This window comes from Theropithecus gelada, chromosome 1 (assembly GCF_003255815.1).
Source record: "Theropithecus gelada isolate Dixy chromosome 1, Tgel_1.0, whole genome shotgun sequence".
NCBI lineage: Eukaryota > Metazoa > Chordata > Mammalia > Primates > Cercopithecidae > Theropithecus > Theropithecus gelada.
This window is the reverse complement of record NC_037668.1, coordinates 144960943-144973233: the sequence shown is the minus strand read 5'-3', so window position 1 is coordinate 144973233 and position 12291 is coordinate 144960943. Positions and strand designations below refer to the sequence as shown.

General features: G+C 36.9%; 1 protein-coding gene across 4 annotated transcripts in view; it reads left to right on the top strand.

Annotated features, from left to right (window-relative positions):
- MARK1 (microtubule affinity regulating kinase 1) overlaps positions 1–12291 on the top strand; it is a 141788-nt gene that overhangs the window by 68374 nt on the left and 61123 nt on the right. For all 4 annotated transcript variants that reach the window (XM_025387443.1, XM_025387462.1, XM_025387453.1 and 1 more), the window contains exons 4-5: positions 8983–9031; positions 10788–10853. In XM_025387443.1, the coding sequence (XP_025243228.1) occupies positions 8983–9031; positions 10788–10853 (115 nt within the window). The remainder of the gene's footprint in view (positions 1–8982; positions 9032–10787; positions 10854–12291) is intronic.

The window sequence follows — 12291 nt, the reverse complement described above, 5'->3', positions numbered from 1 at the left end:
AGAAGAATGGAAGAGATAGGAAGGAACAAAGAGCACTTGAGAAGAGACAAGGAAAATGCACATAATTGAGGCAAATGTTGACTGACACTAATGGGGTTTGGCTATTCCTGACCTAAGCTCTAGCCAGGAAAGACCCAATTGAAAAGGCAATATCTCCAAAGAATTGAAGATTGTTTACTAACTTTAGTTATCTGGAACAAAGCCAAGAACCAAGAAGGAAACAATAAAGGCCTCTGAACAACTAGAATAGCTGTGATATAGAAGACGTATCTCGGGCCTTCACTCCTGTCTTATTTTCCTAATTTAACACACAATTCTAGCAAACTCTGGCCTTAATTTCCAGCCTACAGCAAACCTGAAACAGTAAATTCGAAGGGGAATAGTAAATTCAGAGCTCTCTTACTAAATTTACATTTGCTAGCAACATTGTGTGACATCACAGTTTGAAAATGAGAAAGAAAAAGAACTGAAAATTAACATCAGAAACTCAAATAGTAGCATGGCACTACTATTCTTAAAAATACCTCTATTTTTTGTACTTGTACCTGGAGCATGTGACATATACAGTAATTAACTTTTTAAAGAATAACTCTCTGTTTCAAACCTCTTTTCATAGTCTAAATGCCCATTTAACTCTCTCCACTGACCCAAAGAAGTGTGAAGATTGGCACCTTGCTGATGAGGATCTGCCCTGGGTTAAAAGATCACATATGTATATGTGGCTCTTCCTCTCCCTCTCCCTGCTGCCTTTTGCCTCATGCAGCTCATGCAGAAAACTCTGCCATTAGCTTCAGTCTCTTTCTTTCATGCAGCCAACTGGAAAATAAAGAGTTAGGCAGGGGTTGAGGGGAGTCCTGGAGAGGAAGAGATATCTTAGACATTTGCTGAAGCCATGTGATACTTTTCAATTGGCCAAAATTCTCTAGATTTGGAGGGTTATCATATTAGTCTGCTAGTAGGACCATCACAAAATACCACAGACTGGGTGACTTAACAGAAATTTTCTCACCTTTCTAGAGTCTGGAAATTCAAGATGAAGGTGTAGGCAGGTTTGGTTTCTCCTGAGGTCTTTCTCCTTGGCCTGCACATGACTAGTTCATCCCTGACATTTCTTCCTCTTTTTAGGACACCAGTCATATTGGATTGGAACTCCACCCTTCTGACCTTACTTAACCTTAAATAGCTCCTTGAAGTCCCTGTCTGCAAGTATAGTCACACTGGGCATTAGGGATTCCACATATGAATTTGCGGGGAACACAGTTCATTTCATAACAGGGATCGAAATCCAGCTGACAATTCAAGTGTTTCTTTGGGAGGAGAGATGATTGATGGGGTAGGAATCTGGTATTCCATTATCCTTACTCAGTATACCATGTAAAACATCCTGATGCTCCTTCTAACAGCAACCATTCTTCGACAACTGCCTATCATTTTTAGTCAACACACACCCAAACCCACACACATCTTATTGTTATCGCTTATGTTTTTTTCTCTCTCTTTGTCCAAAACTGCTGAAGGAGAGGAAACTAAGGATTGAACAATGTACTCAAGAGATATTTAAGATATAGGAACCCAATGGCTGTGTATTGTTGTTTTAATTGGAATTAAAAATTCCAGTTAAAGTTATGATTAGAACTTTGGCCCTGCCTACAACTCTTTTTCTTGCTTCTTCTCCGGATGGAAGTGGAGTGGCCTTCTGTTTAGGTGCTGTTTTTGTTGTGGATGCCCCAGTTTTCACAAAATGATTTTAATCCTATCCCTCAGCTCATGTCTGTTCTTTGTAGAACGGAATAACTACATTCCAGGTACCAGTCAGGGATTAAATTTATTAACTCATTGCAGTCAAAAGCCCAACTTATGAAATAATTAAATAAACAAAAAAACACCCCAATGCTTTTGGAGGAATACCTGAAGAATATGCTGCCAGTCTGTTTCTTTAGATTAGTAGTTCTGAAACATGGAGCTGCCGGGAAACATCAGTATGTTTGTTAGTTTTGAGATATGTCCCAGCTGATTCTAAGAGAAAACTACCAAATTTGCCAGTAATTTCATAAAAAGTAACTAGAGTCAATTCAAGATTATTCATATGACAGTGTTGTCTTCGGTATTCTGTAATGTGATGTGCTTTGTCAAGACAAGAGAAAGAAGAGGAGTTAGAATCCAGAAACCAACATGGCTTATTCATGTGGCTTAATGGGCCACACTTCCTAGTACACAGGAAATGCCTGTGCCAATTAGAGTAAAAGTAAAAGCCCTCTTTCATAGTGTAGTAAGGAACTGTTAATTGAAAAAAGCAGGTTAAAGTGAGGAATTATTAAAAGTTATATAAACATTTAACACTTCAGTTGTACACACAAATGTATATGCATTGATTAATCTTTTCATGTAGGGCTAAAGCTTTTTTCTTTTTTCTTTTCTTTTCTTTTTTTTTTTTTTTTTTTAGTTTGGGTCTGCCAGTTATCATTCTGCTTTATTTACCTTGTACAGATCACACTCATAAGTTCATAATACACTTCCTACTGTTTCCAGTTTTGTTTTGTTTTAATTAATGAGAGAATTGAATGACACTCAGGCAGCAATTAGAGCAGAAGCCTAGATTTTTTTCCAATCTTTTACATTTATCTTGCCCACACCTAGTTGGACAGCAGTCTAGCAACTTTTATCTAGTATTTCCAAAGTATTCAGTTTGGTTTGTTTTGTCAAACAACAAACGTGTACTTCATTGGTTTATGTAAAATTTGTATTGGACAGACTTTGAGGCAACCCTCATGATACCTGCCTTCTGATGTTCACACTTTTGCATTATCCCTTCCCCTTGATTGTGAACAGGACCTATGACTGACTTGCTTCTAACCAATGTGATAGGGAAAAGGTGATGGAATTTCACTCTCATGATTATATTATATTATGTAAGACTGTCTTGCTAGCAGACTTGTTCTAGAGACTATACTTGCTGGCTTAAGAAAGTAAATAGCCATGTTGGAGAAGTCCACTTGGCAAGGACCTATGGACAGTCTCTCAATAGGTAAGGGTGGCCCCTAGCTAACAGCCACCAAGAAGCCAGGGTCCTCCGTACTAACAGCTAAAAAGAAATGAATTCTGCCAGTAACCTGGGTTAGCTCAGAAATAGATTCTTCCCTAGTCAAATATCCAGATGAGAACCATCCTGGACAACACCTTGATTGCAGCCTTATGAGACCTGAGCAGAGGACCCAGTTAAGTCTTGCTTGGATTACTGAGCCACAGAAACTGCAAGGCAACAAATGTGTGTTGTGAATTGCTAGGGTATGGTACTTTGTTACTCATCAATAGGAAACTAATATATTAAAGTATCTATTTCCAGTAGTAACTGCAACTGGCAAACATATTTGGGACCTAGATAACCTCTGGTAAGCATGATACTCAGCTGCTTGCAGTGTAAGGCTTCAGGGAACACCACTAGCCAAGAGCATTATGGGTGCACAGATATCACTCACTGTGTGTTGCAGAGGAAATGTAGAGAAAAGGTTGGCAGGTTAGTTCAGTAGAGGCCAGTTACAAAGATGTCTGATACACTGAAGTGCTGAGTTGTGATTTTTTAAGTCATTTCCTACAGCTGAACAAATAAGTAAAATTTTAACAAGAAAACAAGAATAGATGAGGAAAGTAGAAGTGGTAATTCATTTAGATATTGTATATGAGTGTAGGAGAGCAAGATTGATGCCAGGGACTTTTCTGTTAGAGATATATAATAGCGATAATACAAATAAATTACAAATGAAACATAATAGTGCTACTTATATTAATAACAAGTTCATAAACTTTAAAATCTATATCTTATAGCAAAACCAAAGTAAGTACTATTTGTGTTTATTCTTTGTAATATGTTCTTGGAGGCTTGGGGAAAATAATATTTTTTTTAAATAATGTTCAATTTTTTAAATTACGTTAGTTACACTGAAGCATTTTTTCTTATAAAATGACTTTTAAATGTTTACATGGCTGATTTTACTACTCAGTGCTTATAAAATGATTTTATGAAAGTCATCAAATAATAAGCTACCATATTTGACTTTCTGGAAAAAATTACTTGGTTACATTAAAACCTAGAATCATCAGATTTGGGAATTTTGGTTTTATAGCTATATGTGAATCTTTTCTGCTCATATTACGTGTGAATTTTATCTGCTCGTGCCACAGTAAGGAAAAAAATAGGTTGAAATAAGAAGTCTAGATCCTCTGCAAATCTAACCCGTAGAGCCCCACCCCTACTGTCAGCCTGGGAGTCTCTGGGCAGTGGTCACCTGATGAGGTGCCCCCTTGTTTCTCTTTGGGGTTCTCAGGGAGGTGAGTCTGGGGCGGGTTAGGTAGGCAGAGAGGAGGCTCAGGTGGAGTCAGAAGCCAAGGTAAAAACCCTGAAAGTATTCTGAGGGGACTACCTGCTCAGACCAAGGGACCCCATGGAGTTCCATTTCTGTTGTCAGTCCTGGGTAGGCCCAGGCAGGGGTGGCATCCTTTCTGTGTCAGAGCGAGAGGCCCCCTCAGCCCTCACTCTGGATAATCACCCAGATTCCAGGCACATTCTCCTCTGCTGACCTGAGGGCCGCCACTCAGACCAAGGCCCACACCTCCCTGAGACCCCTGAGGAGGAATTGAGGGAATATGACTTCTGGCTCCCTCTGCCCAGGACCTCCAGGACTGCCCACGGTAAGGACCCTTTCTCTGATGTGACAAACTAGAATCAACAAGATATTTAATGAACATTCTACGTTTCCTACTGTCCACAGGCATCTGGTATTATTGAGGATTGGAACAGGCTTCTAAAAATTGGCTTGAAAAGGCTTGAAAATGAACAACTCGATTAACACATAGGTGAAGGATCTGAACAGACACCTCATCAAAGAAGTTATACAGATGGCAAATAAGCATGTGAAAAGATATTCCATATCATATGTCATCAGAGAAATGATAATTAAAACAATAATGAGATACTGCTACATACCTATTTGAATAGCGAAAGCCCAAAACACAGCACCAAATGCTGGCAAGGTTGTGGAGCAACAGGAACTCTCATCTGTTGCTGGTGGAAATGCAAATGGTACAGCCACTTTAGAAGAGAGTTTGGCAGTTTCTTACAAAACTACACATACCTTTCCATATGATCCAGCAGTTGCACTCCTTGGTATTTACCCAAGGAAGCTGAAAACTTACGTCCACACAGAAACTTGCACACGGATGTTTATAGCAGCTTTAGTCATAATGGTCATAACTTGGAAGCAACCAAGATGTCCCTCAGTAGGTGAATGGATGAGTAACCAGTGGTACATCTAGACAGCAGAATATAATTTAGCACTAAAGGGAAATAAGCTATCAAGCTATGAAAAAAATTGGAGGAACCTTAAATGTGTATTACTAAGTAAAAGCCAATCTGAAAAGGCTACATGCTGTATGATTTAAAGTATATGACATTCTGGAAAAGGCAAAACTGGTAACAATAAAAAGATCAATGGTTGCCAGAGGTTAGGGAAAAGGGAGGGATGAATAGGTGGAACACATGATTTTCAGAGCGGTGTTAGTATTAGTCTATGTAATACTAAAATGATGGGTACATGTCTAAACCCATAGAATGTATGGTAGTAGCAAGAGTGAGCTGTAATGTAAATGTGAACTTCCAGTGATAATGATGTGTAGGTCCATTGATTATAACAAATGTACCTCTCTGGTTTGGGATGTTGATGGTGGGGGAGGCTCTGCATGTTTGGGGACAGGGAGTATATGAAAACTTTGTATTTCCTGCTCAATTTTGCTGTGAACCTAAAACTGCTATAAAAATAAAGTCTATTGTGTGTGTGTGTATATCATAGATATGTATATGTATGTATGTATATGTATATAAAATGACATCCGATGCTACTTTCTTTGACTTTTCCTGGTTCACATACCAGAGTAAGGCAATTTGGTCAGTGAATGCAGCTGTCCCTCTGTGGGTCAGATGCTCAGTTTTGACAAGCAGTCAGTAGCATGCTAATAACTAATTGGTTTTTAAAACCTGTTAGCCCTGTTTGGGAGGTGAAGAGTTCAAAACTCTGAGGAACACTTCTGGGTGAAGGCTGACTCCCATTGTCCAAGGCTGCAAATAGCAAAATCATCAGTTACAGTGACTTGGAGCTCAAAGGGGCCATTAGGACTGTGGAGCACAAAGGTGGAGCAGATGAGGCTCAGAGTAGGCACTTTGAGAGTCATGAGATAAGGCTAGAGAGGTAAATAGGATCTTGATATTTTCCAGAGTCTGATAGCCAGTGTTCAAGGTTAGGGGTTTTATTCTAATGGCATTGAGAAACCACCAGTGGATGTTAACTAGTGGATAACGGATTGGAGGATGGGAGGATAGAAAGGATATGTGGATAACAGATTGGAGGATGGGAGGGTAGAAAAGAGAGTCAGAATGATTGTACCAAGACCAGTGGGATTCAGTGTGACAATGGTGTCAATATGGATGGGTAGACATTGGTGGATTTGAAATAAATTGTGGAGGTGAGTAAAAATGTCTTAGTGATGCATCTGATGTAGAAATTTTAAGAGATGGTGGTGTTAAGGATGATCCTAAAGTTTCAGTCATTAGGGTGCTCGACAGATATATGGAGCTGGGGAAAACCAGTATCAAATTTGGTGTGAGAACTCAAGTATTGGGTTTGAATTTCTGTGAGACAGCCAAGTGAAAACATTGAGTAGGTGTATATGGATTGGATATAAATGTTGGGATGAGAAAGTTAAATTTAGGAGTCAGCAACAAATCGATGATATTTGAAGCCATGATAAATCATTAGGAGAATCATGTATTTGAGAAGATAAAGGGGACTAAGGGCTGAACCCTGATGAGCTCCATGTTTAAAGGTTGAGTAGAGCAGGAGAGGTTTAGTGGAAGACGGAGAGGGGCCACTTAGGCAGGAGGATGGTCAGGAAGATGTGCTGTCAGAGCCAGAACAAGAGATGATCTCAAGTGTACTGAAGACCATGTGTACTGAGAGGTTAACCCGCATGCTCTTTGTCCCAAATTTGAAATGAAAATGTGTTTCACAGTTACAGAAAGTACTTGTCTTGAACATGAATGAATCCACCTTTATATTTTATTTACTGGTAGGTAATTTTTAATTATTAAAATTGTAAGTATCATGGACTTCATAAAAATTTATTTATATGAATATACATATGCACACATACAGACTCCCTGGGTTTGTGTAGGAATTATTGAGAATAGCTAGTGAAAGCAAGCTTTTTCGTTGCAGGTAAGCCTTAAGTTATTTTATTTTAATTGGGGTGAACATTTATTAATGCATTTTTGCACATTTTATTTCTTTCCTTAAATTGTGGTAAAATATACCTAACAAAATTTACCGTTTTAACCATTTTAAGTATACAATTCAGTGGCATTAAGGTGCATTTACATTGTTGTTCAGACATCACCATCAATCTCCAGAATGTTTTTCATCTTCCAAAACAGAAACTCTGTACTCATTAAGCAGTAACCCGCCCAGTGCCCCATCCTTCCAGCCCCTGGCAACCATCATTCTACTTTACATCTCTATGAATTTGACGACTCCACTCTAGGTACCTTATATAAGCATAATCATACAGTGTTTGCCCTTTTGTGACTGGCTTATTTCACTTAGCATAATGTCCTTAAGGTTTATCCATGTTGTATCTATCATGTCTCAGAATCTCCTTCCTTTTTAAGGCTGAATAATATTCCATTGTTTGTATAGACCACATTTTGTTTATCTCTTCATCTGTTGATAGACTCTGGTTGCGGGGCTATTGTAAATAATGCTACTATGAACATGGGTGTACTAGTATCTGCTTGAGTCTCTGCTTTCAATTCTTTGGGTATATGACATATATCCAGAAGTGGAATTGCTAAATCATATGGTAATTCTATTTTTAATTTCTTTAGGAACTGCTATATATTGTTTTCATGGAGGCTTTATCGTTTGTCATTCCCATCAACACTGCAGAACTGTTCCAGTTTCTCCACATCCCCACCAACATTTGCTATTTTCTAGGCAGAGTTGGGGGTTGGTTTTTGATAGCAGTCATCCTAATAGATGTGAGGTGGTACCTCTTTGTGGCTTTGATTTATATTTCCATAATGATTAATAATGTTCAACATCTTTTTGTGTCCTTTTGGCTATTGCGTATCTTTGCTGGAGAAATGTCACCTCTGAAAGCAGTAACTTTAGATTTTATTCTGATAAAATGCATATGTCTTAATATACTTTCAGAATATCACCAATTTTTGGTTCTCCTATTTTCTTGAACAAATTGCTTTATTTGGAATCTAACATACACTCAAAGACATAGAGAAAATAATACCAAATTATGCTTTTGAAAAACGTGCCCTATATTGTTTAAAAAGTAAAATGAAAAGCAGGGAAATTTTAACATTTGTGTTTCAAATCACTTCATTTTGTTTTTATATAAATTAGTAAATGCATTTTTATTGTTCTTTAAAGTTATTCTACAAATCTACCTAAAAACCTTACTGAATCTTTCATTAAAATGTCTGATCAGTCAGTAGAGATGACTTTAAAGAGTCAAACCTCTAAGGAAGGTGGTTTCTGGGTAAAAATCATATGAAAGAGCATTTAGTTTCATTTTCACAGTGTTTTTCTTTTGTAGCTTTTCATAAGGAGTGGTTAAATAATTGTAAGTTTTTTGCGTATAGTGTATTCACACACCACACACACACACACAGACCATTTGAGTTCATCTACTTAAAATTCTTTTAGAAACCAAGTCACAGCGAAGTTAATGTCATAGTCTAAGTTAACACAGCTTGTTTGCACAGAGTTGGGACTGAGAAAATACCTTGTTTCAGTTCGTTACCAGAATCCTGTAGCATTTTATAAGCAGATTAATTTCTTCAAATAAATATTTTAATTGGCTCTCTGCTTGCTTGTTTTTTTTTTTTTTAACAGAAATATGTCTACCTGTTTTCTTTAACAGTTATTTCGAGAAGTACGAATAATGAAGATACTGAATCATCCTAATATAGGTATGAAATATATATATAAAATCAGCAATGAAGTGTTTTCCTTAATTTGAGGGTATTTGAAAAGACACAATTTTTTTTTTTTTTTTTTTTTTTTTTTTTGGAGACGGAGTCTCGCTGTGTCGCCCAGGCTGGAGTGCAGTAGCGCGATCTTGGCTCACTGCAAGCTCCGCCTCCCGGGTTCACGCCATTCTCCTGCCTTAGCCTCCGAGTAGCTGGGACTACAGACGCCCGCCACCACGCCTGGCTAGTTTTTTGTATTTTTAGTAGAAACGGGGTTTCACCATGTTAGCCAGGATGGTCTCGATCTCCTGACCTCGTGATCCACCCACCTCGGCCTCCCAAAGTGCTGGGATTACAGGCTTGAGCCACCGGGCCTGGCCTGAAAAGACACAATGTTTAAGGATAGTTTATTTAAGCAGAAGAAAAGTGATAACCTGAATGATAACCCAGGAAAGTGGTACTTTGGGTAAAAATAGATTACAAAGAAGCTAACTGGAAGCTACAGATTGCTGTTTTCTGCTACCTTACTATCTTCTGCTCTCCACTAAAATAATTGATACCATTTGGAATTAATGCATACAATTTTTTTTTAATTTCCTGATTAAATGTCTCTAAATTTAAAAGAAGAAAATGTCTTTCTGGCTGGGCATCGTGGCTTATGCCTGTAATCCCAGCACTTTGGGAGGCTGAGGCAGGTGGATTGCCCCAGTTCAGGAGTTTGAGACCACCCTGGGCAACATGGCAAAACTCTGTCTCTACAAAAAAAAAAAACACAACAAAACAAAAATTAGCCAGGCGTGATGGTGCACACCTGTAGGCCCAGCTACTCAGAAGGTTGAGGTGGGAGGATTACTTGAGCCTGGGAGGTGGAGGTTGCAGCGAGCCAAGATCGCACCACTGCACTCCAGCCTAAGCAACAGAGACCCTGTCTCAAAAAAAAAAAAAAAAAAAAAGTCTCTAAGTGAGATTGCAGGTCATTTAGGTATTTATTAAAAAAAAAAAAAATGACTTTCAAATATTTTGATACTATGCACTTCGGTTTGATCATAGTTTACAGGCAAAATAACTGCATTTTAAAGAAAATAAGTTGATTTCAATTTTAGTAAAATTTTTCAGTAAGTTCTGATTTCTCCCCATCTTTACAAATAAACTTATTGATTAGATATTATATGAAATCATTTGATTGTGAGAAGTAAAATCTTTTTAAAATCTGTTTTTTTAAAACACTTTTTTTTTTTGCACATTTAAAAATCTTACTGTATATAGTTGTTAAAGTGCTTATTTGTGGTGACTATTTCAACTACATAAATTTGATAATTTGATAGTTTTTCTAACCAGAAACTTCTATAATATGACAGAAATACAGAAATTCTTTTGTTTCTGTACCAAAGATTGTTTAACATTTTATAATTGCTCACCATAATATAACATAGTCTCTTTTTAAACTTCAGTTTAAAATTCTATTTTTCTGATTTTAAGAGTTCCTTTTATTACCTTATTGAAAAAGTAATGGCTTTTTAATCCTAGAAACTTAACTTTTTCAACTTAAAAAGTTGGTTCTAAATCACTTTGTGGTAAGTAGTTTTCTGTCATAGGAATAATAATCTTTGAGAGACTTTTTGAACTTAAAATTGTGATTAATAATGTTTAGTAAATAGTCAAGTTTTCTACTAGTTTAGTATTGCCTTAAATTTTCTTAAAGCATATTCAATCTGTGCTAACAGTTATAGAATTATATCTCTAATTTTTTTTTCAGTAAAATTGTTTGAAGTTATTGAAACAGAGAAGACTCTCTATTTAGTCATGGAATACGCGAGTGGGGGTAAGAATGAGGGTGATTGAAAAGTTCTCTTTGCTGAGACATACAGAAATATTAACACTTAAGGGTTCATTATGACATTTATGTCTTCAGTGTTGTTAATGAATCTATTGCTTTATTTAAATGCCTTCAAATTACATCTTAAGAAAAATTCAGTGTTTACTTTTAAGACCTTTTGATCCTACATTATTATAAGTGGAATTTTTGGCTTATTTACAGTTTACTTAGGGACATTTTTTGAAAAGTTAAATTTGTATTGTCATCTTATAAATGTATTGATTCTCTTATCTAAATTTTATTATATCATATCATGATTAGAAACTCTTGGCTATCAGCAGGGCTCAAGTACAGAATGTATTTAATAAAATCTGTAATAAAAGCTTGTTCTAGGTCAGGCGTTTATTTCACTGATTGTTCACATATGACAGATTCTCAATATATATGCCTTTCTAAGATAATTCATAAAATGAATTAAATGTTTCCATTTAAACAAGTATTGATCTATATATTTTACATGTTAGAGGACTGAGTTGACAGGGAGATAGCAAGATGCATTTGTAGTAGAATATCACATATGTTTTGACTATCATGATGTCAAAAATAGGAATGATTTTTAAACACTGATATATAATAGAAAATCACCTTCATCTCCTGCACTTTCCCTTAAACGAGAAATACGTCAGCTCAGAATCACTTTTCTGTTAGACTTAGGACTTCACTTTCTCAGAAATGGGTTGAAAATTTATGGAATTAATCATTTAATAAGTAAAAATAAAGAATACTTAAAGGGAGGTTTTAAAGGCTCAGGATTTAAGCAACTGAAGAAGACAGAAGGCATCTGAAATTATTTGGCTGATTGATTTTTTGCTAATCGATAGAAAAACTTAGTGTTGAACTTATATTGAGCTCTTAGCTAATGAAATTTATAATTTTAGTGGTGATTCAGATTTTATGTGAACTAGAATAAAAAGGATTTATCTAGTCTGTAGCAACTAAGCTATATTTGTACTGTCTCGTATTTCTTTTTTTTTTTTTTTGAGACGGAGTCTTGTTCTGTTGCCCAGGCTGGAGTGCAGTGGCGCGATCTCAGCTCACTGTAAGCTCTGCTTCCCGGGTTCACTCCGTTCTGCTACCTCAGCCTCCCAACTAGCTGGAGCTGCAGGTGCCTGCCACCATGCCTGGCTAATTTTTTTGTATTTTTAGTAGAGATGGGTTTTCACTGTGTTCGCCAGGATGGTCTGTATCTCCTGACCTCATGATCTGCCCACCTCGGCCTCCCGAAGTGCTGGGGTTACAGGCGTGAGCCACTGCACCTGGCCTCGTATTTCTAAAAAGCTTTACTATAGATGTTAATATATTTAATTGCGTTTGCAGTTGTTTATACAGATTGAATATTTTAGTCCCTTTTTTTTTTTTTTTGGCAAAGCTTTTGTAACCTGAA